This window comes from Vicugna pacos, chromosome 33 (assembly GCF_048564905.1).
Source record: "Vicugna pacos chromosome 33, VicPac4, whole genome shotgun sequence".
Taxonomy (NCBI): domain Eukaryota; kingdom Metazoa; phylum Chordata; class Mammalia; order Artiodactyla; family Camelidae; genus Vicugna; species Vicugna pacos.
In genome coordinates, this window is record NC_133019.1 from 20,036,533 (window position 1) to 20,061,687 (window position 25,155).

The 25,155-nt window shown below is 38.6% G+C and overlaps 1 protein-coding gene across 1 annotated transcript in view; it reads right to left on the reverse strand.

The window, feature by feature from the left end:
- Positions 1-2,136: 2,136 nt before the first annotated feature.
- Positions 2,137-25,155, reverse strand: part of RAB39A (RAB39A, member RAS oncogene family) — a 30,184-nt gene continuing 7,165 nt past the window's right edge. The window contains exon 2 of the mRNA XM_006217901.4: positions 2,137-6,727. Within this exon, the coding sequence (XP_006217963.1) occupies positions 6,301-6,727 (427 nt within the window). The 3' untranslated portion in view covers positions 2,137-6,300. The remainder of the gene's footprint in view (positions 6,728-25,155) is intronic.

Here is a 25,155-nt window from a genome sequence, read left to right on the forward strand (position 1 = left end):
CTTTTATTAAAATGATGATACTACCTTAGAAACATGCTAATTGGAAGAAGCCAATCATACAAGACATATATTATAGGATTCCATTTGTATGAAATGTCCAGCATAGGCAAATACACAAAATAGATGAGAAGTTGTTTAGGGCTCCGGTGGTGTGGAGTGGGGAGGTACATTGAGAGTAACTGCTACAGGGTACAGGAATTTCTTTTTTGAGGTGACAAAAATATTCTAAAACTGACTTTGGTGATGGTTGCACTTTGAGTACACTAAAAACTATTTAACTGTGTGTCTTAAATGAGTATTTTATGGTATATGAAGTGTATGTCAATAAAGCTGTTGCCAAAAAATCTTTTAAAAAACAATGCTGATGGTCATTTTATATATAAGTGACTAAGAAGTCCAGTCCTTTGACCTACAGTCCTTACCGCACAGGCACGAGCACTCACTGTTCCTGGTGCCAACATCCCAGTGCTGCTGTGCAGACATGATGGCCTGTGCTGATTTGAGCCCCTGTCCATCTGCTCAGAGGCTGCTGGTGACTGCCAGCAATCGCCAAGAGCTGTGTCATCTTCTGATTGTCCTACTAAAGCATTCTTCCCTGGCTCTTAAGAATCAGACCATTTCAACAAATGCTGGAGAGGCTGTGGAGAAAAGGGAACTCTCCTTCACTGCTCGTGGGAATGCAGTTTGGTGCAGCCCCTGTGGAAAACAGTATGGAGATTCCTCAAAAGACTAGGAATAGTCTTACCATATGACCCAGGAATCCCACTCCTGGGCTTATATCCAGAAGGAACCCTACTTCACAATGACACCTGCACCCCAATGTTCATAGCAGCACTATTTACAATAGCCAAGACATGGAAACAGCCTAAATGTCCATCAACAGATGACTGGATAAAAGATGGTATATTTATGCAATGGAATACTACTCAGCCATAAAAACCGACAACATAACGCCATTTGCAGCAACATGGATGCTCCTGGAGAATGTCATTCTAAGTGAAGTAAGGCGGAAAGAGAAGAAATAATACATATGTGGAATCTAAAAACAAAGCATAAATACAAAACAGAAATAGTCTCATAGACATAGAATACAAACTTGTGGTTGCCAAGGGGGTGGGGTGTGGGAAGGGATAGACTGGGATTTCAAAATTGTAGAGAAATAAACAAGATTATACTGTATAGCACAGGGAAATATATACAAGATCTTATGGTAGCTCACAGAGAAAACAATGTGACAATGAATATATTTATGTTCAAGTATAACTGAAAAATTGTGCTCTACACTGGAATTTGACACAACATTGTAAAATGATTATAAATAAATAAGAAATGTTAAAAAAAATAAAGGAAATGGATAAAAAAAAGGTACAGGATGGTACCTGTTTAATACGCAAAAAAAAAAAAAGAATCAGACCATTTCAAAGACTCATGAACACTTTCAGGGACCTAGTGAGATAGCCATTATCAACAATTAGTTGCTGGCACACCATGGGGATTAAAACTGGCTTCTTGGATTAAAACTCAGCAGCTCAAAGAAAACAAAAATAAGAAGTGACATTTGTCAGGTGCTTACTATGTGCTGATCACTGTGGTAAATATTTCACATGTGTAACGGGTTATATACACAGAAGTAAAGAAAATTGTGTGTGGTTTAACAGCTCAATTCAAAATTTGATAAGCTCCTACTACGTGCAAGGCTGAAGCATGACAAAGATGAACCAACTACAAAAAAGTAAATAAATTCTGAAGTATCTGTTAAGGCATAGTAGATATCCATGATCCCTTTTCTGCAATTCTGAAGCCCCCACAGCTCTGAAAATCTAAAATTCTTCTGATAACTCATTTGGCAGCAAAAATCTGACCTGATCTGGTTATTTGTAACCTTGTCTTTCTAGTGTGAATATTCATACATTTTGCTGCCTGTATGTTAATGTTTGATTCTGGTGTTCTGCCCCGCGCGCCACCAGAGTATTATGTAATATATAAGCAACTTCAGATCTTGTATTGATTCTTATTTGTACTTCACCTGTGAATACACACACATTGTCAGCTAATAGTTGCTGCAGTTTTAAAAGCACCACTAAAAATGCATCACTAAAAATGGATAATGTAACAATCCTGTGACAAGAGTTCTCATTCTCATTCTTTTTATTCATTATTATTTAAAATCAAATAACACTAATAACATACTTCAAAATGTTTAGACCATATCTTTCTTCCATTGGCTGTCATTCTAAAAAAAATGACAAGAGATGACTGTAGTAAAACATGTTTGTTCCTCTATGGAATGTATAAATTAAAATTAAATATATGGAACCGACATTTAATAGGATTAATTCAACATAATAACCATCAATTAGTAGTCACTGAATGTCACATTGATAAGACAATGTTTTAGGCAATATTTAAAAAAAAGACAAAAAATTTACCCAGAGAGACAGCAACAAGGAACACCATTTTTTAAAATATCTTTAAATTTTTTCTTTCCCCTTCATTCATTCTATACCATGATTATGTGTAGTAAGTGAACTAGATGATGCAATAATTGGTTAGATTGTCACAGCTCATCATTCAGGTGCTTTTAAGATTTTGGGAATACCAAGTCATGCAGCAGTTCATTCAGATTCAGGAGAACAGTTTAATAGTTATTTTAAAGATCAGTTGCTCAGTAAAGTTTAGTGAAAACACTGGAATTTAGAAAGATTTTGAAGCAGAGATGGCTATTTATCAGCTATGGAATATCCACGAGTTAGTTTCTAATTGGGAATGCATTCTGCCATTTTAAACTACCAAGGATCTAACTTTAAAGCCTTTATAGTTTTTCATTAATTTTTTCTTAGTGATTACACGTTTCCTTTGCATTTCCAACTAAATCTCTCCAGGCAGTTACTGGGGAACGAATGAGTTTGCTTATCAAATGGGTCATTAGTCCTTTGAATCCTTCTCACTATGTCACAACTAAGGAAATTATTCAAGTATAGTGCACTCTTTTAAGTCAAAAGAAGCTTTGTTCTTAACTGAATCAAGGGCAATATAAAATCTGACAAAAGCACTCCTAATATGATTTATTAATCCATAGATTCAGGTTTTCAGTGATGTAAAGTTGGGTGAAAAGATTGCCAAAGTTATCTTAACAATAATAGAAAGGACTGCTTTTGTTGCCACCAAAAAATAAAAAAATCAAAACAAACAGATAAACAAACAAACAAAAATACAGTGCTTTGCGCCTGCTGGAAACCCAGAGTAAATTCTCAAGTTTCCAGGCTCAAAAAAATCTTGTTTGCTACTGTTAATGTACATAAAGGCCACATTTAAAAGCACTCTGATTACATCATCATTTTGTCTTAAGCTTACCATCAAATGAAACTTCACGTCACGACATGCACTGAAAGTGTTTTTGCAACTCAAAATGAACAGTTTCTGTCAGGGACAAGTTTATTATCTGATTGGATGGTTCTTTAATTTCTTTTTAATCACATTTAAACTATTCAGTAATTACATCATTCATTAGTTCTAAGTTTTAAAAATTTTAAATAATGTTTAAATTTAAATTAAATTTTAAATGAAAGAATTTTCATGTAAAATCAAGCATATCTGACTTCTAAGAACCTAAGTCAAAATGTTTTGCCTGGAGCAGATATTTTTACTACATTGGCATTATTAGCCGTATTCTCTATAATGATGTGTAAGAAAATAGGTCAGCTATTTATTTATACACAGAGATAGGTAAATTGATAAAGACGTCTGGCTAAGATTACACAGACATTTGGCAATCTGGTATAAGAACTCATATTTCTGTAGTCACCGCACATTTTAGTACTGTTTTGCCACAAGTAGCTCCTCCGACACCGTAATGATTTAGCCCAATTTCAGTGCTTTGTGGATGCCGTCAGATAACATTTCCCCTTATCTTCAACACACACACATACATGCGCTGACGCAGCATGGTAATGAAAAAGGATACCAATCATGTAATCATGGACAGCTAGAGGTCTAGGCTTGCTTCTGCTCACATGTGATCTTGGTAAGTATCGGCTTTTTGGGGCCCTGCTCTCCCATTTGTTTCTTTGACCCTCAATTTTATTCTGAATCTTGGAACACATCATACCCTTTGACTGAAGATGAGTCCTACCCCAACATTATTATTAATAAAGGGCGTCCACCGAAGGTTAAATCACATTTTATGCTTTAGCTATTTAACTTCACAAGTAGCCACAGGTAACTGCACTCCAAACAATAGATTGTTAAGTGTTCAGTATTTGAGTTTATGCCACTTCCGACTGATGGAAAATTGTAATATAAAATTTAAAATTGCAAAAGTAAAACTAGAAAATTAGGCTACGTCACATCTGAGGGGACAGTATTTTCTTATGTAGCCGATTACAGGTTAAACTCACTCAAGTGAAATTAATCTGAGGATATCAAGAAAATGTTGACAATACATTCACAAATTTTATCGTGATGGTATAATTTATATTCTCGCCACAAGCACTATAAAAATACTTACATTAACCTAGGTAAGGTGTAACTATTTAAAAATACAATTAAACATCTACTTCAAAGAGGCACAAGAACCACATTCAAACATGACTTTTGATTGAAACAAGTCTCCTGGGATTTCCTTCCCCATCATTTCCACTTTGGAGGAGCGGGGTTTCAGGGTAAGAGGGCAGAGAAATACATCAAACCAAGAACTGCCCCAGATCCATGGAAGCATGCACTTTCTTTTCTCCTCCTATGTGAGAATGAAGGAGAAGAATAGGAGAACAAATTCTCATACGTTTGTAAATATAGTGTGCCCGTGAGCAGCTGCTCGTGAGCTCACATTTGTGTATTACTTGCTTGATTTACAAAGCTTTTCTACATAATTCGCTGGACTTTCAAAATAATTCCATGAAATAAAATAAATGGGGTTATTAATCTTGTTTTACAGATAAGAAAGCTAGTGTTTAGAGAGAGGTTAAGTGATTTACACATGTACAAATATTGGAGAGCAAAGGCAAGCTTAGAACCCAGGTTTTCCAATTTCTTCTGCTATACATACCACATTGGTTTTCAGACAAATGAAGGAGCTATAGTTTAACAGTAAAGAACTCATGATTCCAAAAACGCAGCTTCATTTGGTGCTTCTTTGGGATCAGGGATGGTTTACAGACCAGAATAGAAACGTACATTATAAAATATTTGACAATGTGATAAAAATGTCCCTTCAAGGCGGGACATTTTTAATTTACTTAATTTAATCAGTAAGTTAAAAATTAGGAAACATTATCTTACAGCCTTAACTCATTATTCTATCTTTACTTTTACTGGTGAGATTGTAAAAGAAAATCTGAATGCTAAATATATCAAACATCTAGCCAATTTTTCTCACTCAGAAAAATCTTTTCTACATTTTTCCTTGTATTGAAAATGGGGCAATTTGGAAATTTACTTGGACAAAGCAAGCTATTACTAGAAACATTCTATATTTACCTATATTGATAATTCTGATAATAGTTCAAGGTGAATTGAATTTACTTTCTTTGACAATATCAGCATATAAATTTGTTTTTCTTGTCTAAATAAGGACAGTCTACTGTAACAACAGAACATTTCCTGACAGTGGTCCTTCATTTTTATTTTCACAAATATTTGCAGCAAAACATTTTGCTTGGATCCTTAGACACCTTTATAAAACATAAAAATTTTAGGAGAAATAAAATCAGAGAACAAAAATGAGTAAAAAACTTATCTTCTTATGTCCAGGCAAAATTAAGAGAGGATAAATGTTTCAGAGGATGGTTTAAAACCTGGTACCTTTAACAAGGAACTGTTCCTTTAGGCCTAGTTGATAACTCTGAGATTGTTTATTTTGTAAGTGAACAGTGCACTTTAAAATCCACTTTACTATTTAATATTAATTAATTAACTCAAGAGAATTTTATTCCTGATAAAATCTTTTCAATCAGACTATATATGTGCACAAAACACCCATTTCAAACTGTCAAGAAAGATGAGTAATATTGACATATTTGGACGTTAAGGTCAGTTATATGCTAGCAAAGTGAGAGTGGAGGTAATTATGTAGACACTCCAGTTTCAAGAGCAAGTTGTCTGCTTTGCCTGATAATTTAGCCGAATACCAATCTGGTACTTTAACAAGTAAGCGCACTGCTCTGAATCAAATACCTTACAAAATAGTGTTAGCATGGGTTTATGACTTTTTTCAACGCTTTTGTCACATCATTCTGTGCTTAATGTTGGTATTTATCCTGAAATGACACCCAGTTTGTTCTTGGTTCTTCGGCGTGTTTGAAGTCAACAGAAGCACTCTTTCCGGGGCTTTACTGCTTCCTCAGAAGAATGCACGGTATTTGGAACAAAACCGCTTTTAACCCCTTCCCAGCCATCCTGAATACAAATTTCCCCCCGTTTAATAAGCTCGTAGATGTCTCTTGTCAAGATGGTGAAGGATTCCTCTACATTTGTAGCATCTTTTGCCGAGGTTTCTATATACTTCATCCCACAGTCTGCGGACAGTCTTTCGGCTTCTTCCCTTGTGACTTGACGCTGCGAGGCTAAGTCACATTTATGTCCCACCAGCAGAAACACAATCCGAAATGGCTGTACATACATTTTTGCTTCTTCTAGCCAGTCTTTCACATGCTCAAAAGATCGTCGGTTGGTAATGTCAAATACCAAAAATCCACCAACCGAGTTGCGGTAATAAGATCGAGTTATTGACCTGAAAAATAAATAGGAAAAAAAAAGGGTTGTAAAAGGACAAATTGTTCTTTTCTCCCTCCTTCAAACAATGCAGCACCATAATACAATTTAAAGATAGCTTAATGTGATTTAACTGGAGTTTATAAGTCAAATATGGGATGTCGTTAAGTACAAAAAAAATTCTATGAAACGAATATGCGAGCCAGTTTCATCCACTTGACAATGTTAAAGGAGTTGTTTTTAGAAAGACAATTACAACGTATGTCATCACACACTCAGGAGTACTTGTTTTCATTTTAAAATATCTGATAGAATAATTATCACATTATTGAGGTTAAAAGTAGAAAGATCTGGTGCGGGGCAGAGGTTACACAACAAACTGGACTTTAATGACCTCTCCTTGTCATTTAAGCCAATGAGCTTCCCTCTCTGTCAGAAGAAACAAGAGCAAACTTTTCTAACGTGAGTTACAGGTTTAGTCCTGGGCTGCACCAATTCAAGGAGGAGGAAACTGTTCAGGCGTGGGATGTGAATCGGTTGTGCTAAGGGACTGTTTGCCTCTCCGGGTCTAGTCTCTGCTCTCTGGGCCTCAGGAAGCGACCTTTACAGAAAGCCTTCCCCAACTCCTTTCCCCTCTGGCTGCGGTGGGGTTCAGCCGGTGGGAGGGGCCTGCTGGAGACTGGAGGCCAGTGAGGTATTTCTACCCCTCCCCTAGTCTCTGCCAGGCTGTGGCTCTTAGGTGGTGGTGTCCTCGGCTTCTGGTTGTGGTTCCTGTTGGGCAGCCCCTCTTCCATGGCCATGGCTTCCACCAGGTTCTGGCAGTCTCATTCCCTTTCCTTGTCCCTGCTCACCAGGTCTTTAATGACTTCCCACCGTTGCTGTCCTTGAATGCTTCACCATCCTTTGTTGTTGCCCCTGACCTAGCCTGCATTTCTGGAAATAATCACTTCATTAAACTCTTTCCAGTTACCCTTCCAAGGGTGCCCTTTGTTTCCTGACTGGATCAGGAGGCAAGGTGGCAAGGCCATATTGTTTTATATTTCTTGTCTTGACATATGTTTTCTCTACTGAGAACGTCTTCTACCCCTTTTTGCCTAGAAAATTCCTATTTCTCTCTTAAAAGTCAGTTCAAAAATCCTATCATATAAGAAGACTTCCCTGTCACTGAACTCTCCCCCTTTACCTCTCTTAGATGCTTCTCTCTCAAATTCCATTGAACCTCTGGCATACTGCCATTATAATTATATCCATTTTTACAATGTACTGATTGGATTTGCTGGTATGTCTCCTCAATTCAAAGCTCTTTGAGGGTCAAACATGGTTTGCCTATGACAATACTGTAGAGCTACAGTAATCAGAAGAGCATGGTATTGGTACAAAAACAGACACATGGACCAATGGGACAGAATAGAGAGCCCAGAAATGAACCCACAAACTTTTGGTCAACTAATCTTCAACAAAGGAGGCAAGAATATACAATGGAATAAAGACAGTCTCTTCAGCAAATGGTGTTGGGAAAACTGGACAGCAGCATGTAGAACAATGAAGCTAGAACACTCCCTTACACTGTACACAAAAATAAACTCAAAATGGATCAAAGGCTTAAACATAAGACAAGATACAATAAACCTCCTAGAGGAAAACATAGGCAAAACATTATCTCACATACATCTCAGAAATGTTCTCCTAGGGCAGTTTACCCAAGCAATAGAAATAAAGCAAAAATAAACAAATGGGACCTAATTAAGCTTACAAACTTCTGCACAGCAAAGGAAACCATAAGTAGAACAAAACAACCTACAGAATGGGAGAAAATTTTTGCAAATGAAACTGACAAAGGTTTGATCTCCAGAATATATAAGCAGCTCATATAACTTAATAAGAAAAAAACAAACAACCCAATCCAAAAATGGACAGAAGACATAAACAAGCAACTCTCCAAGGAAGAAATACAAATGATTAATAGGGACATGAAAAAATGCTCAATACCACTAATTATCAGAGAAATGTATATCAAAACTATGATGAGGTGTCACCTCACACCAGCCAGAATGGCCATTATTCAAAAGTCCACAAATGACAAATGCTGGAGAGGCTGTGGAGAAAATGGAACCCTCCTACACTGCTGGTGGGAGTGTAGTTTGGTGCAGCCATTGTGGAAAATCGTATGGAGAGTCCTCAAAAGACTAGGAATAGACTTACTGTATGACCCAGTCATCCTGCTCCTGGGCATATATCCAGAAGGAACTCTTCTTCAAAAAGATACCTGCACTCCAATATTCATAGCAACACTATTTACCATAGCCAAGACATGGAAACAGCCTAAATGTGCATCAACAGATGACTGGATAAAGAAGAAGTGGTATATTTATACAATGGAATACTATTCAGCCAGAAAAATGACAACATAACGCCATCTGCAGCAACATAGATGTCCCTGGAGAATGTCATTCTAAGTGAAGTAAGCCAGAAAGAGAAAGAAAAATACCGTATGAGGTCACTCATATGTGGAATCTAAAAAAAAAAAAAAAAAAAGAACATAAATACAAAACAGAAACAGACTCATAGACATAGAACACAAACTTTTTGTTGCCAAGGGGGAGGGAGGTGGGAAGGGATAGACTGGGAGTTCAAAATTTGTAGATACTGACAGGCATATGCAGAATAGATAAACAAGATTATACTGTATAGCACAGGGAAATATATACAAGGTCTTGTGGTAGCTCACAGCGAAAAACAATGTGACAATGAATATATGTATGTTCATGTATGATTGAAAACTTGTGCTCTACACTGGAATTTGACACAACATTGTAAACTGACTATAACTCAATAACAAATGTTTAAAAAATAAAAAAATAACAAATAAAATGCACCAAACAAACAACATGGTTTGTCTATGTATCCAACAATCATATCGCCTGGCAAATGAAGGATGTAATTTAATACTTGTTATAGTGCATTAATTAATCTTATTGGAGACGGAAATTGTTAAAAGTTGTGTGAGCCAGAAATCGTATATGTGTCTCAGTTTCCAAGTTAACAGTGGTCTGAAGCATTGAGGTCATCCTTAAGCAAGGTCTTCTGTTACTTGCCTGAGGCATGAAAGATCTCTGCGGAGGGCCAGTGGGTTATATGGTGTTCTCCAACTTTTACAGACCTTCATTATCCTTATTGCTGAAATCACAGCTCAGTTCAGTGACTCGATACCACAAGTACCATTTGTTGAAGAAAGTTTACCTCCCCTTTCCGTTTCTTCTGTTTCCCCTTCTCAGAATATCTAGTAGAGTGATTGTCAAGTGACTACTTACAGAAACTTCTCTCAGGGACTAGAAAAACCTCCCACTATCACTGGCAGGCTGGAAGTAATGCAGTTCATTTACGTTGTTGCTGTTTTTTTTTTTTAAATTTTGAGGGATAATTAATTTGTTATTATTCTGCTACTCATCTACATGTGAATTTAGGCAGATGTGCAGTGCCCTAAGAGCAACCTAATAAGGCTGTTATTAGACTGAAAGCTTTAATTTACTCAGCACCAAGTCTGCATTACTCCCTCCCCGCCCAATTAATTTACCATTAGTGCAATTTAAAACAACATGCTTCTGTGGTTAAAAACTCAACATTGAAATGCTTGTCTATTGGGCAAAGGCATGTCTTGTATACTGTAGGAAATGCCATGGGTTTTTTTAGCACCTTTTATTCAATTTTGAAAATATATTTGGAAAACAGTTAGCAAATCATTCTATAGAATAAAATTATAGCAAAATATATGCAATATATTTATTAATAACTAGTTGGAATGAGAGGTCTCAATAGGACACCTGCCATTTTCTATACAGTAACTCGATCTCCAGTTTGTGTCTGGATATTGGGTTTAGATTTCCGATGTGGTTAAGCTTCAGATGCAGAATTAGTTGTCCTAGGAGGTAGAGTTTTCCCTAAACCAATTGGGTATCCCTGCTGTCAATTATTTAGGGGAAGACAGGCCTTCAAGACTGAAGAATGAAAATTGAGAGGCAGGTCTTACAGAGGTGATGAGGGAGCATCTGTCTTCTCTGGAACTTCCTCTCTTGGGTTGGGACACTTAGTTCTCTGGAGGTCTTGAAGGTTTTATAGGAAAGCAGGAAATAGACCCTGAAAGAACTAGGTAGGTAAGCCCCCCTGTAAAAGATTCAAGAATTGTAAAGAACTATATTCAATATCTTGTAATAACCTTTAATGAAAAAGAATATGAAAATGAATATATGTATATTTATGCATGACTGGGACATTGTGCTGCACACCAGAAATTGACACATTGTAACTGATTATATTTCAATTAAAAAAAAGTTGTAAAGAATGATGAGTAACAATTCTTTATAAGCAACAATATCTTGTTGCATGTTATGTCATATCTATTTTTTTTCTGGGCTTTGAAAGTCTCACTGAATGAATGGACGATTTAAGGAAAGGAAAAACATTAAGGTAGAGGGAGATGAAGGGAAGGGAAGAAGAGAAGGGAGAAATAAGTCAATGGATTCCAATATGGTCTCAGGTGTGTTACTGGAGCATTAAGAGTTATGAGACTACCCTCTGACAAAACTGGTACAGAGGATACAGCAAGCACTCCCTAAATCCAGCATGATGGCGGTGTGATGGAAGGTGAATTACAGAGGACAGGGATCGGGGTCACAAGCTCTTAGCAACCCCTTGTCCCTCCTAAATGGAAGACCTGATTTTGATTATAAAACTGCTGGTTCTTTTAGACCTTGAAAGCTATGCGATCAGAAACTCCTACCCCATTTTCAAAGAGTCTTCTCTCAAATTGTTTTCTCTAACTCATTGTCTTAACTGAAACGTGCTGGTCCCTGAGAATATAGCTTCCCCTGAAGCAAACCCGTGTTGTTCACTCTGTAAGATCAGAAGGAAGGGGCTAATACTTCCCCCGTGCCACTTCCAGATAATCGTTCTCTCCCAACTCTTGATGTCAAAAAATCCCCTGTTCCTCTGAGGCTTGTGCCATCTGGCTCCATGATCTGTTGTCATCTGCCAACTTCTTGGTCCTTCTCAGTATACTTAAGATTTTAGTACTTCGCTTTTTCTATCTCAATTCCTATCATTCTGCTCACTGATTTCAACATCATTTGAATGAGCTGTCTGATGTCATCTGTTTCTTGACTTCCTCAACTCAGATGAACTTGCCCTGCCACTCTGCTTTTCTCATCCACTTCCTTTTTTTTTTTTTAAATTATCAGAGACATTTACTACCTCCCAAACTACAAATTTACAGCCCACTTTTTGATCAAAATCTCACAACCCAAAGGGCTATTTTTACTGTGATAATTCTTTAATTTCATGAAGATTTGTAATCCAATGACCAACGCTATCACTTTCTACCCATTAATACCCTTCCATATTTACCCCCTTCCATATCTTGGTTCTGTAAGAATCGTTATGACTGTTCTCTTGGAAATATCTCAATCCCCAGCTCCTCTCCCTTCTGTCATATTCACTCTATCTCTGTATCAGTCCAACATCCAGTGTTTCTGGGGCTAATCACTCAACTAGGGAGGCTGGTGTCACTACAAATTAATTATATATAATCTCATGTTATATTTGGCACTGCCAAAGAATACTGCTGGTAATCATGAGAAATTCTTCTCCCTTTATCTTCATATTTAGGCTTCTACCTTGGAAAGAAATGGAACTTTCATTCAACCTTCCTCTCCCCACAAGAAAAATGGAGGAACATTTCAGCCCTCTTACTTGATTCCTCCACAGAAGGAGACATGGTTGCTCTGTCTGGTTAGAGTCTGTTTCTCAGGTTGGGTATTATCACTGTTCAAGGTTAGAACTCTTGCATGGCAGCCTTTCCTCCTCCTTTCCTCCTTTGTGGATTCATCAACTTGGCTTGCTAACTGTGAGAGGTAGGCAGCTACCATGTCTACGCTCATCACTGAATACCCAGTGGTTAAGTCTCAGTGAGTAAATGAATAGTTGATCTGTTAAGAGCCAAGGACACAGCTGTTGGGGAAATATGAGAAATGGCCAAGAGAGTGAGGAAATTTGCAAAAAAGGAAAGGTGCTCGATATTAGATGTACTAGTAGTGTGTCCTTATGTTCTCATACCAAGGTCACTGAGTTGCTATGAGCATGTCAGTGCTGGAGGAGAGTGGATAAACTAAACATACCTGTATGCATCCTAGAGATACATCCCATGAAAACACTGGCTAATGCCAGTGATGTCTGTGAAGTGTCTTGGGGGAGGAAGGTCCTTTAACCACGGGCATGCAGATGAAAACTCTCAAGAGACAACAAGGTAGATTACGTTCCCAAACGAAAAGTAAGCCTAATACTTGGTGGGTCTTTTTGGGTTTTGAAGGTAATGTATTCTATTTAGATGTGCTTCTCTGACCCATTTAGTGGAAGTCCCCAAAGCTTCCAGCTTTAATAGGGCTGAAAGAAAGAGAAATCCCCTCAGCTGGTCCCAGCTCAACGCAAGAAGCTTTGCCACCTGGGTCATCAGATCAAATGGTGCCTGCCTGAAGTGCCTTGAGCAGACTGGGATGCCCTATCAAGCCTGGGGAAGGCTCCACTGGACAATTACAGGTGTGCCATCTTATAATAAAGACATGCCCTCTTTGTCAAGAGCTATTACCCTTGGAGAAATAGTTCTTGGCTTAAAACTTGGCTTTGATAGAGAGACCAAATGCCAGAACACCAGGTGACTGTGAAATCTGAGAGCTCCTCAAGAGCTAGGTGTCCTCTGACTCACCAGGCTGGGACTTTGTCATCAAGCAGAAGTGATTACATATAGGCAGATGGGACCGGAGGGCACCTGGAGTAACAAGGCTCACACACCCAGCATGTCTACTTCTGCAGCACCCGCTCAACCTATGGCCTTATGTGGATTTCCCTATAATCAAAGAGGAAAAAAATTCAAGTCTGCCTCACAGATGGCTCTAAATAATACACTGGCATCAGTCAGCCCCCACTCAGTGGTGGAAAAGAGAAACCTTTCCATTTGTGGAACTTCTAGTGATGCTTTTTCCAGAGGAAGAGATGAAGAGACATAGGTAAGGGTCTACACAATTCGTGAGCAGAGGCTAAGGGTTGGGCATGTTGGAAGAAACAAGATCAGAAGACTGACAGTAAGGAGGTTCGGGATGTGCGGATGGGTCTAGAGCATGTGAATACTGTATCCTACGTGCATACTCACTTAAACCCCCTCTGAAGGAGCTCCTAATAATTGCTGGAGCAAAATGTCCTGTCCTATACCCCAGTCTGGACTCAAAATGGTCATGTAGGAGGCTGGGAGAGGGCTCAACAGAGACTTTCTCTTACCTCAACTGTCACTGGCTAATACCCAGTTTTTCAGCAGTTACTGGCACCTTGCTCTGGGAGAATCATCACAGAGGGGACACTGATATGCCCTCTCTATAACAGACATTTAATGTGGACTCAGGTTCACCATCATCCATGAACTTACGGAATGCCTTACACAAAGTCACGGTATCCCACACTTTGCTACAGACCAAAGGTTTCACTTAACAGAGGAACAGACAAGGAAATGGGCTGACGCCATAGGATTCATTGATCTTATGATGTCACTACCTAGAGGTATAGTCCTACAAAACTGTGGAATGGGTTACTAAGATTCAATTATATTAACTGATACACACTAACATGTATAAAATAAATAAACAGCAAGGATCTATTGTATAGCAAAGGTGACTACAGCCAATATTTTGTAATAACTTATAATGGAAAAGAATCTAAAAAATATACGTATATACATACATATGAATTACCTTTGTACACCTGAAACTAACACAGCCTTGTAACTTGGCTATACATCAATTAAAAATGCAAAAGATTCAGTTGTGCCCATGTCCAGGAGTTGACACCCTGTAAGATTTTAACATGAACCTTCAGAATGTACACATTCTAAGCTGGTGAGGAACAGAGTAGGTGGTGTTTCCCCCCCCCTGTAAGATTTTAACATGAACCTTCAGAATGTACACATTCTAAGCTGGTGAGGAACAGAGTAGGTGGTGTTTCCCCCCCCCCCATAAATAGATGCTGTGTTATGGGAAACAAAGGGTGAAAGTCAGGTGATGGTGCTTCTCACAATTACACTTAATGAGTCACTAAAATTTTTTGTTGCTTCTAATCCCTGTGACTCTGAACTCTGCTGATGTAAAGGTTTTAGTATCCAAGGGAGAAATGCTTTCACTAGAGAACTTCATGAGGCTTCTACTGAATTAGTAGCTAAGACGGCCAACTGTCCGTGTGGGGCTTCTTTTGGCAGTGGATGAACAGTCAAAAAAGGGGCAACAGTGTCGTGGGGACCACACCGGTCTCCAGTGGTTCTTGCAGCCCAGGACTCCCAGAACTTTTGATTTATTACAAGCTTGCTCCCTTCCAGCTCTCCTGTCAGGTCTCTGTGACTCAGACATGCTGCCAGTAACTTTTGTTTTTGATTAACATCCTCAAGCTTGGTTCTGGCAACCCAAGACCTAATTGATGAGGCTATATGTATTCTGCAGGAAAAGAATGATACAAAACAAAGTCACAAATCTTTCATAACTTTCAACGTAGTTTCATGAAGCCAAAACTCATCCATTAAAAAAAACTTTGTGGTAAAAAACACATGAGATTTACCTTCTTAGCAACTTTTATTATTAGAGTATTATTTTGTTAGCGTATTATTAACTCTAAGCACGATGTTGCACAGTGGATCTCTGGAACGTCTCCATCCTGCATGACTGAAACTCCACTCCCATTAAATAGCAACTCCTCAACTCCTCCCCCTTCAGCCCCTAGCAACCACCCTTCTACTCTCTGCTTCTGTGAGTGTGATGACTGTAGACACCTCATATAAATGGAGCCATGCAGTATTTATCCTTCTGTGACTGGCTTACTTAACTTAGCATAATGTCCCCAAGATTCACCCACGTTGCAGCATATGACAGGATTTCCTTCTTTTTTATGGCTGAATATATTCAATTGTATGTATATCCCCCTTTTTCTTTACCCATTCATCTCAAAGTTTATTCATATATATATATGCTTCAGAATAGAAAAAAAATGGTAGCCTTGTTTATGTAAGTATTTTAAACTGTTTAGTTTTCCTCTTTAATTTTTTTCCCAAAACAATATGCAGACGAGTGAAATGTAAAGCACTGGAGTTTGCTGACATTTACAAAGAATTACTTAACAAATGGGCAATGCAATCAAGTGTGAGTGAGATCTTATATGCTATTACTATGTTCCTTAGAAGATGTGTACTGGCATCTTAAAAAAGCAACAAAATACAGAGCACTTTTGGACTTAACCTGGGTAAAATGAGCCAGATGTTCCATTCTGGAAATGCCCTTCTAGTGGCTTTGCCAATTGCCAAATAGGCACTTAGAAGAGACAAGTGCTTTATGCCAAAGGTTGTTGGCAGCAAGCAGCCTATGAATGCATTAGCCTTCTCAGTGCTTTTTTTCACCATGACATTATATTCCCACCGCCCTTCTGGGAATAGTCAAGCTATTCCCAAAAAAAAAACCCGTGTTGATGGTTTATTTACCTGCTTTATTTGCCTTGTAATCCAGGCCCTTAGGACTTTCAAGACACTAAAACACAAGTCTCCCCCTCCTTTTATTATTATTGACACTAACAGTCCCTGACCTGCCTTCTGAAACCGAGGCTTATAACTTAGGATATCTTTCTTCATACATATAAACATTAAAATTTTTTTTCTTTGTGTAACTCCAAGGTCTTTCCATCAAAAACCTACAGATTTAATGCAATCCCTATCAAATTACCCAGGACATATTTCACAGAACTAGAACAAATCATAATAAAATTTATATGGAACCACAAAAGACCTATAATTGCCAAAGATTTACTGAAGAAAAAGAAAGAGGCTGGAGGAATAACTCTCCCAGACTTCAGACAATACTATAGAGCTAAAGTAATCAAAACAGCATGGTATTGGTACAAAAACAGACATATGGACCAATGGAACAGAATAGAGAGCCCAGAAATGAACCTACAAACTATGGTCAACTAATCTTTGACAAAGGAGGCAAGAATATACAGTGGAATAAAGATAGTCTCTTCAGCAAATGGTGTTGGGAAAACTGGACAGCAGCATGTAAAGCAATGAAGCTAGAACACTCCCTTACACCATACACAAAAATCAACTCAAAATGGATCAAAGGCTTAAACATAAGACAAGACACAATAAACCTCCTAGAAGAAAACATAGGCAAAACATTATCTCACATACATCTCAAAAATGTTCTCCTAGGGCAGTCTACCCATGCAATAGAAATAAAAGAATAAACAAATGGGACCTAATGAAACTTAGAAGCTTCTGCACAGAAAAGGAAACCATAAGCAAAACAAAATGACAACCTATGGAATGGGAGAAAATGTTTGCAAAAGATGAAACCAACAAAGGCTTGATCTCCAGAATATAGAAGCAGCATATGACTTAATGAGAAAAAAACAAACAACCCAATCCAAAAACGGACAGAAGACCTAAACAAGCAATTCTCCAAGGAAGAAATACAAATGATCAATAGGCACATGAAAAATGCTCAATATCACTAATTATTAGAGAAATGCAAATCAAAACTACAATGAGTTATCACCTCACACCAGCCAGAATGGCCATTATTCAAAAGTCCACAAATGACAAATGCTGGAGAGGCTGTGGAGAAAGGGGAACCCTCCTACACTGCTGGTGGGAATGCAGGTTGGTGCAGCCACTGTGGAAAAGTGTATGGAGATTCCTCAAAAGACTAGGAATAGGGGGAGGGTATAGCTCAGTGGTAGAGTGTGTGCCTAACATGTACGAGGTCCTAGGTTCAATTCCCAGTACCTCCATTAAAATAAATAAACAAACCTAATTACCTTCCCCACAATAAATAAATACATTTAAAACTAGGAATAGACTTACCATGTGACCCAGTAATCCCACTCCTTGGCATATATCCAGAAGGAACCCTACTTCAGGATGACACCTGCACCCCAGTGTTCATAGCAGCACTATTTACAATAGCCAAGACATGGAAACAGCCTAAATGTCCATCAACAGATGACTGGATAAAGAAGAAGTGGTATATTTATACAATGGAATACTATTCAGTCATAAAAATGACAACATAACACCATTTCCAGCAACATGGATGTCCCTGGAGAATGTCATTCTAAGTGAAGTAAGCCAGAAAGAGAAAGAAAAATACCGTATGAGATCACTTATATGTGGAATCTAAAAAGAAAAAAAAAAAAAGAACATAAATACAAAACAGAAACAGACTCAAAGACATAGAATACAAACTTGTGGTTGCCAAGGGAGTGGGGGCTGGGAAGGGACAGGTTGGGATTCTGAAATGTAGAATAGAAAAACAAGATTATACTGTGTAGCACAGGGAAATATATACAAGATCTTATGGTAGCTCACAGCGAAAAAAAAATGTGACAATGAATATATATATGTTCATGCACAACTGAAAAATTGTGCTCTGCACTGGAAATTGACACAGCATTGTAAAATGACTATAACTCAATAAAAAAAAATCAAGTCTGTGGTTGTGGAGGCTACATGTAATACTGACAAGACCTAATATTAGGCCATATTCTTTCTTTGAATATGCAAATCAATTCCCCTTTTATTTTTCTTTTACCACAGATCATCATGTTATGATAGGCTTTCTTATCACCCGCCCTAGCACGTCCCAATTACGTTTTATCCTCTATTTTGCTCGATAGTAGTAATTATCACTCTAATATCCTGTATAGTTTTTCCAACTTATTTGCTTATAGCCTGTCTCCCGCATTAGAAGATAAGCTTCAAGAGAGCAAGGATTTTTGCCATTTTTTTTTTTTGGAACGCTGTATCCCTGGCGTCTAAGACAGAACTGGGCACTCATGAGGCCCATCAACAGTTGTAAATAAATAAACAACTGAATTAATAAGTTCAGACTGTCAGACTATGCCCTGGTAGCAGGCAAATGCTAAGCAAATGGGAGAATAACAGAAGGAAGTACAAAAAAGTTTACCTCCTTTTGATATTTTTGGTGAGAATCAGGAAGTCAAAAGAGGAGAAATGTGCTGAGTAACAGCACACACTACACACACGGGTGAAACCACCCACCTACTGTATATACGTTGGTAGTAATTCAAATTATACTTTGCAGTGGATTCTGGAAGGCAGAGCCAGTTATGTGAAAATCCAAATAATTTATTTGGAAATTAATGAGACCTGGTTCTAGCTTCACTAATTGTCTGTGAGGTGATAATGAAAGGACATTTGCTTTCTATCTGGTGTTGTACTAGAAAAGTGCGTGAAAGATTTCAGCACTAATTCCCACACTTTCTGGCCTCCTTTTGCAGAACAAGAGATGATGGCCAGCTTCTCCTGATTATTTTATTTTCCATATAACACAGTACATTATGTGATCTAAACTAATCACACAACATTTCTTCTTGAGTTATAATTCTCCCACCACTTTTTTGACTTCTGTTTCTATACAACTTTCTCACTATTGCTTCATTTCATGTGCTGTTATCTCTCCACATTTTAAAATTTTTATTGGTGTTTATCATTTTCTCACTTCATCTTATATCTGAAATTTTGTAGCTTTTGTTTTCAAGTCATTTTGCCTTTCTTTTTTTGTGGGAGGTAATTAGGTTTGTTCATTTATTATTTTTCTAATGGAGGTACTGGGGATTGAGCCCAGATGTCACGCCTGCTAGGCAGGCACTATTTTCAAGTCATTTGAACAGGCTGTTCTTTTCCTTCTTTCTTTTTCTAAGTTTGTGTTTTCATCAAAGTTACCTATGCACTTACCACACATCCTTATTGATTCTGTTGCCCAAACTTGCCAGGATTGCTTTATCATAATTTTAGAAAGATTATTTCTTGGCATTTGTGTCATTCTGACTGTGTAGATACTTTTTAGTGCTAAGCCCTGGTACAAACTATGATCTCTTACCACTTACGTTGTATATTAGTCAAGATAGACCAGGATATGCTACAGCAACAAACAATCCACCTCTTGATAGGAAGAATGTTAAAAAAAATCTGGGCTGTATTTTAAAACCACCACATGTGAAGTCTGCTCAAATCCACTGGCCAGAATTAGTTGTAAGTGACTCTAAATGCAAGAGGGAAGGGAAATATATATTCCTCCTGTGTCCAGAAGAAAAGAAGCATCAGCTGTGAGTGAGCACTAAGTCTCTATCACATATTTTTCTTCCTTTCTTTTCCTTTTTGCTGTTTTCCATGTAGTCCTCAATAATCCAACCCCAAACTCTCTGCCAGTTGCCTCCTTTTAAAAAGTTCATTCCTGTTAGCTTTTCTGTCAATTTCATCTTCCTGCGGTCTCTCTACAATCTTCCGCCCTGCTCCAATCTGGCCTGGTTGTCCTTGGTATCTGTGGCAGGGATACCATCCTAGGATCTCCCTTCACTGTCTCTTTGGGCACTTCCTTTGCTTTTCTTCAGAGGCAGAGCCCCGTTCCTTACATCCCACGTGTTCTTCATTCCTGGTTGACTCTTTTAAGTGCATGCATGTGTCTGCAGGGCACATCCCCAAGTAGCTTCCTAAAAGAGATGCATGAGGTAATAATGTTCTGAAGTCTTGCATGTTTGATTTATTCTGCACTCACAGTTGAATGACAGTTTGGCCAGATGTGGAATTTTTAGAATTCTGAAGTCCCTCCATTGCCCTCTAACTTCAGCTGTCGTTTTCAGGAAGTTTGAAGTCACTCTGATTCCTCATTTTTTTTTACGTGACCTGTTACGCATGCTGCCACCCTTGCCCTGGAAGTTTGTGGGAAGTTCTCCGTGGCCCCAGTGTTCTAGAATTTCATGACGATGTTTCTTAGAATGTGTCTTCTTTCATCTATGTGCTGGATCCTTCCAATCTGAAAACTCAGGTCCCTACATCTTGGAAAATTTTCTTGAATTGCTTCACTGATGATTTCTCCCCTCTATTTTTTCTCTGTTCCATTTTTCTGGAATGCCTGTTGCTTATTTATTGAAACTTTTGGACTAGTCCTCTAACAAAAATTTTTCCCCTATTTTCTATGTCTTTGTCTTTTTGCCCTACTTTTGGAGAAATTTCCCCAACTTTATTATTTATTTGGGGAGGTTGTAATTAGGTTTACTTATTTATTTATTTTTAGAGGAGACACTGGGGATTGAACCTAGGACCTCGTGTATGCTAAACATAAACTCTACCTCTTGAGCCATACCCTCCCCCACTTCTGAACTTTGTATTGTTTTATTTTTCCTACTGTGTTTCCAAAAACTCTGTTGTTCTCAGAATATTTTTTTAAAAAATAGTCTCCTGTTCTTTTACGACTGCAATATTTTCCTTTTATCCCTCTGAGAAGATTAAAGATAGGGGTTTTTTTTAATATTCCTTTCTCCCTTATTAAGTTTGTTTTTCTGATTGCTTTTGGTTTCTGTTTATTTTGGTCTCTAAGTTTCATATTACATTTTTCTTAGTATTTCTTGTAATCTTTCATTGAGACTAAAAGTCTCACTTGTAAGATGATCAGGCTCGATCATTTAGTTAAGAAAACGGTAATGTTGGTACCTTAACTCTTTCCTCTTGGCCTGGTTAGTTTTATTAGAAATGATTTCACCAATGTCTTGTTTGAAGAGTCAAGGTCTGATTGCCAGCACTCTGGGAGCTAACACGGGCCAGAAGGCTGGACAGTCTAAGCATATAATATGCATACATTCACCAAAAGCCTTTTCTTTTTTTAAGGGACTCCAAACTCAATGATGCCTGATGCTTCCAGTAAGGGACTTGATGTTTAATTCTTTTCAAAGAATCAATTTCTAGCTTCTTTGCCAACGTTGGGGGAGAGGAGTCACTTGGTGTGCAGAGTGCTGGAGGGGGTTTGAGACTTCAGTCTTTCTTAAACCGACTGATAACCAAGGATCCTGATTTTAGCATTCCCACTTCAGAAGAATTTGGCATCACCATTTCTTGAGTCTTTATGGGATTCAATGATATATCCTGGGTTGGTTTTTAGCTTTTCCCGCCACCAGCTTAGAAGCTCGTTTTCTTTAATCTGCTAATCCATTTCCCATTCCTCCATCTGCTTTCTTACTTCCAAAACTTCGTTGCTATGGTCTTCTGATCTATTCTCCTTGTGAGGACTTATGGTTAAAACATGAAACTATTGTCACTTTAGCGAAGTTTCAGGATAAAAAAGCTAACACAGGCACAGGTGTTCAATCTGCTATTATCACTGGAAGCCACTTCTCTGTCTGTGGTTACTGTTTCCTATTGTTATTCCTAACTACCAACACATCCTTCATGTCCCTGCATCAAGAACCACAAGCTTTCAGATACATCCTCTGAAACTAGCCCTCACCCTACACACAGATGACAATCCCTCCCTTTGTTTTGCAGCTGGAACTTATTTCAGTACCTACCAGCCTGTATTGCAATTATTTGATTCTTAACATTCTTTGCTAGGAGTCTGTGAGACACCTCTAAATGTCCCCCCGGGTCTATTCTCCTCGTCTTTAGTAACAGAACTCCACAAGTTTTAGCTTGCATACAGCAACTTAAATAGAGACTATATTCCCCAGCACCTCTTGCAGTTAGTTGTGGTCATGTCACTAAGTTTAGATCAATGGGACATGATGAGTTTTGTGCGCAGTCTGAGGTTCATTTGCTTGAAGAAGCCATCTGCCTGAGACTTACTCTTTTTTCTGGCTTGCTAGGAAATGGCATAACTGGAGAACCCTAGAAACTGATGCTGAGGCAAAGCCACCCAGATAGTTCAGAACTGCTCATCCTGGACTATTCACACAGGGGAGAGAGAAACAAAGTTCTATATTATTTAAGGTACCATTTGGGCGCAATCTCTTGGTTATAGTGGTGTAGTCTGACTCCACCCTGCATAAAGACAGCGTGGACCTTGAATGTGAGACTATATCATTTATTTTTCTACCTAGTACCTGTTGTACAGTTAATCTAATCAAATGCACAGATTTCCATACATCAGTCATCACCCTGATTGATTTCAGTTGTCCTAGGAAAAACGGAAAGCTACTTCATAGTATTTTTTAAAACATTTTATTTTTTATTTATTGTATTATTTATTTTTTTGGTAATATTTAAGTATTTAGAAAATTTTGGTAGGAGATGGTAATTAGGCTTATTTATTTTTAGAGGAGGTACTGGGGATTGAACCCAGGACCTCGTGCATGCCAAGCATGTGCTCTACTACTTAAGCTATACCCTCCCCCAGCTACTTCATCGTATACTTCTGAAACTTTAGGACACTGGGGCCAGTATTTGCTTGTAGCTTTACTTAATATTCAACAGCTCTCCTTGTCTAACAAGGCAAAAGGCTTCATATAAATTCCTCCGCTGCAGGGGCAGGGTTCATTCCAGTTACTAAGAGTAGCAGTGTAGTCACTGAGTTCTGCATGGAGGGGAGGGTTTGCATTGTTCCCTTCATGAAGGGGAGGTAATTGGGGATCGAACCCCTGACCTCTTGGGTGCTGAGCATGTGCTCTACCACTTGAGCTCCACCCTTCCCCCCGGAGGGGAGTGTTGTCATTGCAGCCACACACGTGCCTGCTGCCAGTTTTCAGCATCACTTCTCTTGTGTAAAGCTATTTCTCCTTTTGTTTCTGAATTTAGCAGTAAAATAATGATTTGAATAGACATAGTAATTAACTGGGTCTACAGAGATGACAGTGGGGGTGGGGTTGTATGCAAGCAGAATATTTTTCAGGGTAGAAACTATGCAATGTGCCAATAAAAGTCTTTTCCACCATGCCAGGAGGCCTGGTGCAGCAGAAAGAGCACTGAACAGAGGTGTTTAGAGAACTGGGCAAACCCACTAACAAATTACAAGGCCTGGGGCAAGTCAAAGCCTCTCTGGACACTAGTTCTATTACTTTAAAAATGAGACTGTTGTATCAGATCATCTGTCTGTTCCTTCCCAGTCCTACGGTTGTACCAAAATGGCCAAAATTTTGACCAGTGTGGCTGATCTCTGTGGCTTCTTTCACGTGTCTTCCCCCCCTCACTTTTTTGGATTTCGTTTTCAATTCATCTCTCACTAATTTTCCTTGCATCCAATAGTTCTCTCTTATACAATTACACCTCTCCTCCACCTTTAATTCTCTTTTCCGTCTGTCCACCTAGTCTATTGAATCTGTCTTAAATTTCACCTCGTGTTTGCTTCATTCACGTTTGCTTTCCTAATCCCATTGCCTTTCTGCAGCCCTTTCACACCTAAGAAATCTAAAATTATGAGGTTTCATCAGTTTGCCCCTTTGTCAATCTTCCAGTTTTCCTAGTGTTCTAGGTGGAAGATCCTGCGGGTGAAACAAGCACGCGGTCCGTGTAAAAGTGTGACAGATGGCTAGAAGTCAGGCAAGAAGAGAAACCTTTTAATTTTGAATGAGGGGACGAAAATCAAGGGGCTCTCTAGAGTTTACAGCTCTGACTAGATCTCGCCCTAAAATACAATAATCAAGTGTTTTAAAAGGGAGATCTAATGAAGTCGTCCAGCAGCAGCAGCAAGAAGCATAGAGAATCATATAGAGAAACTGTGAGGGGGGCTCAAATATACTCCTAAAATTTAAGGAACTGTCTATACTTTTTCTTTGAAGTCCTGGCCCCCAAAGTGCTCTGATCTCTCTCTCTACTGGTTCCTAAAATACTTCTATGTAAAAGGACCCTGGGTTTGGAAACACCATGTCTGTCTTGGGCATTTACAGAGTATATTAGGATATTAGTATACTAAAAGCCCTGAGTAATTTTGCAACAACACAGCATTTCCAAAACTGTTGGATCAAGGAACGCTTTACTCAGATCACACCTATTACTATCAGTTTGAAAAATGCTGCTCTGAAGAAAAATGATAGGCGATGCCTGGAATTTGAGACTCTGTATGTAACCTTTCTCCATATGCCTTCTCCTACAGCCAGGACGCACTGCGTATCTGCCCAAATGCCCCCTGCAGCTCTGCCCCTGGTCTGTGCTCAGAGGAGGGGGTTCAGTCTGGGCCACACACCACCCTGTTGTGTTTGAGGCAGGAGTCTGTAATTTAGGCTGCCTTCAGTCTCGTCTATTCCAGGCCATATCACACAAAGTCCTGTGATAAGGAAATACATTTGGAAAGGCTGAAAAATCAGAAGAAAAACCACTTTTAACATTCCCAGTAGAGGAAGATAATTTTTAACAGAGATTATGACCAATTATACAAAAGCAGGGGGGAAAAAAAAGCGTTAGAGAAGGGCAACATTTTGCCAAGACAAGTCACTGATGACTTTTGAGGCATGGCTTGATAAAGACCTTCCTCAGCTGACTTCTGATGCACCCGCCACACCAGTGAAGTAGAAATAAATTTAAGAGAAGTCTCTGTTCCCTCACCTCAATATTTTTTTGGCTTTGAGATATTTTTGGTGGCTTCTTTATGG